General features: G+C 44.7%; 1 protein-coding gene across 1 annotated transcript in view; it reads right to left on the bottom strand.

Annotated features, from left to right (window-relative positions):
• Positions 1-2,387: 2,387 nt before the first annotated feature.
• The window catches only part of MPZ (myelin protein zero), a 19,959-nt gene continuing 16,519 nt past the window's right edge, over positions 2,388-5,827 (bottom strand). Inside the window, exons 5-6 of the mRNA XM_070766722.1 lie at positions 5,385-5,442; positions 2,388-5,170 (exon numbers count right to left, since the gene is read on the bottom strand). Coding sequence (XP_070622823.1) covers positions 5,078-5,170; positions 5,385-5,442 — 151 coding nt within the window. The 3' untranslated portion in view covers positions 2,388-5,077. The remainder of the gene's footprint in view (positions 5,171-5,384; positions 5,443-5,827) is intronic.

Here is a 5,827-nt window from a genome sequence, read left to right on the forward strand (position 1 = left end):
GAAAAGGCGGTGAGAAGCCTCCGTGGGGCCTCTCTTGGAATCTCTTGGGAGGAAACAGGGCCGGAAAAGGCAGGGAGAAGCCTCCATGGGGCCTCTCTAGGAATCTCCTGGGAGGAAACAGGGCCGGAAAAGGTGGGGAGAAGCCTCCGTGGGGCCTCTCTTGGAATCTCCTGGGAGGAAACGGCCAGAAAAGGCGGGGAGAAGCCTCCGTGGGGCCTCTCTTGGAATCTCCTGGGAGGAAACAGGGCCAGAAAAGGTCGGGAGAAGCCTCCGTGGGGCCTCTCTTGGAATCTCCTTGGAGGAAACAGGGCCGGAAAAGGTGGGGAGAAGCCTGCGTGGGGCCTCTCTTGGAATCTCCTGGGAGGAAACAGTGCTGGAAAAGGTGAGGAGAAGCCTCCGTGGGGCTTCTCTAGGAATCTCCTGGGAGGAAACAGTGCTGGAAAAGGCGAGGAGAAGCCTTCGTGGGGCCTCTCTTGGAATCTCCTTGGAGGAAACAGTGCTGGAAAAGGTGAGGAGAAGCCTCCGTGGGGCCTCTCTAGGAATCTCCTGGGAGGAAACAGGGCCTCCCCCCTCCCTGTGTTTTCCCCAATCGCACACATTATTTGCTTTTATATTGATTCCCATGGGGAAAATTGCTGCTTCTTACAAACTTTTCTACTTAAGAACCTGATCACGGAACGAATTAAGTTCGTAAGTAGAGGTACCACTGTACGTCTCTTTTTCCCCCCGGTGCCGTTCTAACTTCAAACGGACACTTAAATGAACTGTCGTAATTCAAGGACTTCCTCTTTAATATTCAGGCTGCTTCCGTTGTTCCCCCGGCTCTCCGTTTTTGGAGTTTTGCTCGATGCCGATGGACCGAGTAGAGAGCTTGCCAAGAATCGCCTTTCCAAGGGCAGAGGGATGCTTTTGGGATATGCAAAATAAGTCAACGGGGAACGCTGGTAATTGCGCTAACGAGCTTGAACTAACGGGATAAGGAGCCGTAATGATGAGTGATTTAAATAGGGATGAAATCCCCCGGCAGATGTATTGGCTTCTTCCCAAAAAACCAAAGGTGAAACACCGGAAAAGCAAAATTTCAAGGTTTGACACTTCATGCTTAATCAGCGGGTGTGCGCACACATGCGCACGCACAAACACACACTTTTAGAAACGTAGAAGATTGACGGCAGAAAAAGACCTCATGGTTCCATCTAGTCTGCCCTTCTACTATTTCCTGTATTTTATCTTAGGACGGATCTATGTTTTATCCCAGGCAGGTTTAAATTCAGTCCCTATGGATTGACCAACCACGTCTGCTGGGAGTTTGTTCCAAGCATCTACTACTCTTTCCGTAAAATAATATTTTCTCACGTTGCTTCTGATCTTCCCCCCGACTGACCTCCGATGGTGCCCCCTTGTTCTTGGGTTCACTTTCCTAATTTAAAAACACTTCCCTCCTGAATCTTATTTAACCCTTTCACATATTTAAATGTTTCGATCGTGTTCCCCCTTTCCCTTCTGTCCTCCAGACTATACAGATTGAGTTCATGAAGTCTTTCCTGATACGTTTTATGCTTAAGACCTTCCACCATCTACGGAGAGGGGCGGCATACAAATCCAATAAATAAATAAATAAATAAATAAATTTTTGTAGCCCGTCTTTGGACCCGCTATTTCTTTAACATCCATAAGTGTTCAGTGGGTAGTAGTGAAAATATGAATATAATTTATTCATTATTATTATTATTTATATTATATTAATAATATTATATTATTATATTTATGTTATTATTTATATTATAGAAACATAGAAGTCTGACGGCAGAAAAAGACCTCATGGTCCATCTAGTCTGCCCTTATACTATTTTCTGTATTTTATCTTAGGATGGATCTATGTTTATCCCAGGCATGTTTAAATTCAGTTACTGTGGATTTATCTACCACGTCTGCTGGAAGTTTGTTCCAAGGATCTACTACGCTTTCAGTAAAATAATATTTTTTCATGTTGCTTTTGATCTTTCCCCCAACTAACTTCAGATTGTGTCCCCTTGTTCTTGTGTTCACTTTCCTATTAAAAACACTTCCCTCCTGGACCTTATTTAACCCTTTGACATATTTAAATGTTTCGATCATGTCCCCCCTTTTCCTTCTGTCCTCCAGACTATACAGATGGAGTTCATTAAGTCTTTCCTGATACGTTTTATGAAAGACTTAATGAACTCAATCTGTATAGTCTGGAGGACAGAAGGAAAAGGGGGGATTCATATTTATTCTTATGTGGCCTGCACTGGACCACATTAGTATGAACCCACCCCTGACTCCATAAAAATCCATAAAAACCCTTTACACCCTATTTACTCCAACTTTACTATCGGGATCACAGACCACAAGGACGCCAGCTCGGTGCAGAAAGGTCAGTCTTTTTATTAATTCTTTTTCATTTTAATGAAGTCGTTTGTTTTTGTTGGTAGAGGAAGAGGCTGTTTGAAAGACAAACTCAGAGTCCAGAAAACCCCAAGTAAATTGTACACACCTACATGGAAAGGGGGAAAAAAACCAATTTTTTTTTAAAAACCCAGTTTAGTTTTCTAGAACTATAAGTGATACCCAGAATTGGTGTGGTTGCGGGTCTGTGGGAATGGTCTGCTTATGTACATTGCTTTTTAGCACCGTCGTAGGAGGTTGAGAGAGTTGAGCACAAGAAAACACACAAAACAAAGTTGTCATTTTGCTAACAAAATGATCCAGGGAGTCCAACCTTTGGCTATTTTGCTGATGATGGAACATGTTGTCCTAGAAGTTAATCTGAACAGAATAATAATAATAATAATAATTAAAAAACAACAACACCCGAAACGTGAGCAAAAAAAAATCACAGAGAAAAATCAAAGGCTTGATCTTTTTCTACCTACGTAACGTCATGTAGAATTCGGTCACTTGGGCAGAAAGCACAGCGAGGAAGGGGGGGAATATATATATATATATATTTATATATCTCAATATAATATCTCCGCGGGTTAATTGTAAAATTTCATTCCCAACCACCGCTTTGCAGATCGTACGGCGACGTTTCCAGACTGATCAAGATGATGATGGTTTAATTTCCCTCTCGGGGGAACACCCCGACGATGTCAAACAAGTCAGAAAAGAAATATAAATTCATCTGTTTCGACAAGACTTTGGGGGAGGGGGAGAAACTCGAGGAATAATCTGCAATTTTTTCCACTCTCTGTCTTGATTTAAATTGATTTAGCTGGTTCGCGCCAACTTTGAAAAATCTCCCAGCAGACAAAATTGGGCAGCCTCTTTCGAATTGAACAAAACCCCCTCCCTGAGCGATTTTAGGGGTTGTCTTAATGGGTTATTTTTTATATTAAAAAAACACACAATGATTACTTTTTAAACTTTTGCCCAGAAATCTCTCAGATGCTTTGCTCAAGTACGAGGCTCCGAATTTGGCCTAAAATGACCCCTCTCCTTAGGATCGCGACTCTTAGGGTCAGAGAGAAAACAGAAGAACGTGGGGCATTTTATTTTTTTAAAATATTGTCTTTTTCCTTCTTTTGTTTTTGTGGTTGGGGCTGCAACGGAGGCCGAAGAGATAGTTTTGTCCCTCCTTGGATAGGTGGAATCTTCGCCCGAGAGAAATGATTAAACCATCTTTGTGAGTTTTGCGAAACACACCCGCCTTTGGATTAAAAAAAAAAACTGAAGGAAAAAAAAATTACATCCGTGCTCGAATCATGGAGCGGAAGAGGATCACAGCGGTAAGAGCAGAAGAAGGCACCGTTTTTGGGGAGAATTTTGCATCTTTTGGATCAATTTATAAGACTTGGGAGGGTTTTAAAAAGGGACCCAGTTGGTTTTATCCTCATGGCGATGGACCGTCCAGGGGCCGATGGGAGTAAAAATCCTGAATATTTTGTGATTTATTTATCACCGAGTCGCTGAGTTTGGGGACACACCAGAAGGGCACAAAGAGCTAACCCCAAATGGCGGTTTGTAGCAGATCAAGCTTTGTTTCCAATCTTCCTTAGCAGAAGACACCCAAAGCCAGTCAGTCTTCAAATTACCGTGATTTGATTAGTGACCGTTTAAAGTTCTAACAGTGCTGGGAAAAAAGTGCCTTAAGTTACGACCGTCACAATACAATCGTGGTTTGCGCGCTCGGTTCAGGTCACCGCCACATCCACAAACCAGGATTTGTGAGCTTCCTAATAGGGGGGAAAGACGGCAAGGAAGGTTGCCGGTCACTCCCATCGGGTGTCTCACTTAAAGACTATGCCACTTAGTGCATAATTTTCCAGCCTTTGGTTAGGTTGCAAACTGAGGACTATCTATATGGAGGAAGGAATCTTGGAAAAAAAATTTCTGGTTTAAATTTTGTGTTCTCAGCATAGGAATTTGCCCTAGCTCGGTTGTGCCACGCAAACCAGGATTCCTCTGCCAAAATTGCAGGGGGGGGGGGAATGGAATTTATGTCAGTTTGTTGGTACCAAATTGCTATCGGTCCCTGGTAAGATTCATTATTGTAGCCGGACAGATGACCCCATAACTAGTAAATGCTTTTATTTCTCAACTTCAGCAACTTTACAATGTGTGTAGTACAATGACCAGAATTTGCCAGCCCAAAAAACCTGGCGGTTGTAGTCCACACATTTTTAATTTGATGAGCTGGAGAAACGTGTTAAAACATCTTGGCTGGGCTGAAGCCTTACCCACAACCAGCAGGTGGCGGCAGAGGACCCCACATCAACTCCTTGCTGCCACCAGCTGATGGTCAGAGGTACTGCACCCTTGATTTGGTGGTCTTAGCAAAGCCAAGAGGACTGGGTGGAGGAGAAAGAGACCTCGAGGGGATGGGGGGGGAAAGAGGAGGGCCAGGAAAGGCCCTGTGTTCCAATTACATGGCCGAATCGCTTTTAAGGATATTCATGAGCGCGTTTTTGAGGCTGTTCTTGCTGGGGGATTTGACGGCGGGCTTGAGGCCTTCGTCCTCATGGTGGTGGTCCTTCTTCTTTTCCATCTCGATGGTCAAGACCACTTGTTTCTTGGCCGCCTTTTTCTCGATACCTTCTCTGCTGGCTAACCGCTATTTCTTATCCTTGCGGGAGTCTCCCCGGGATTTCTTGTCGCTCGACTTGGTGAGGCGGCTGTGGTCCAGCATAGCGTAAAGGACAGGGGTCTATCAGGAGGAGAGAGAGAGAGAAAAAAAGAGAAGTTTGGCACCGGGAAAATGGGGGGAAGAGCCCATCACTGCCCGTGACCCATTTTGCGACCATCATGGCTTATGACCGTGCTAGGCCGCCTCAATGACGGTCGTAAGTCAAAGACTACCTCTAAGGGTGACAGATCCTTATTTGGGGGAGCGTCTTCCTCTCGCGCTCCCAAAAGCTCACCTGATGGCGCCGTTTGGAGGAATCCTTCCCCAGCCTCAGTTTCCCTTTCTCCATCGCGCTGAGCGGAGACAAGAAGAGAGACGCGCGGTTTAATTAGATCAAAGGTATGATATAAATGGTTTCTCTTTCCTTCTTTCTTTCCCTCACAGTCACTCATGCCCTCATCACCTCGAGGCTCAACTACTGTAACGCTCTCTACATGGGGCTACCTTTGAAAAGTGTTCGGAAACTTCAGATCGTGCAGAATGCAGCTGCGAGAGCAATCATGGGCTTCCCCAAATATGCCCATGTTACACCAACAATCCGCAGTCTGCATTGGTTGCCGATCAGTTTCCGGTCACAATTCAAAGTGTTGGTTATGACCTATAAAGCCCTTCATGGCACCGGACCAGATTATCTCAGGGACCGCCTTCTGCTGCACGAATCCCAGAGACCAGTTAGAT

This window comes from Erythrolamprus reginae, chromosome 13 (genome assembly GCF_031021105.1).
Source record: "Erythrolamprus reginae isolate rEryReg1 chromosome 13, rEryReg1.hap1, whole genome shotgun sequence".
Lineage (NCBI taxonomy): Eukaryota > Metazoa > Chordata > Lepidosauria > Squamata > Dipsadidae > Erythrolamprus > Erythrolamprus reginae.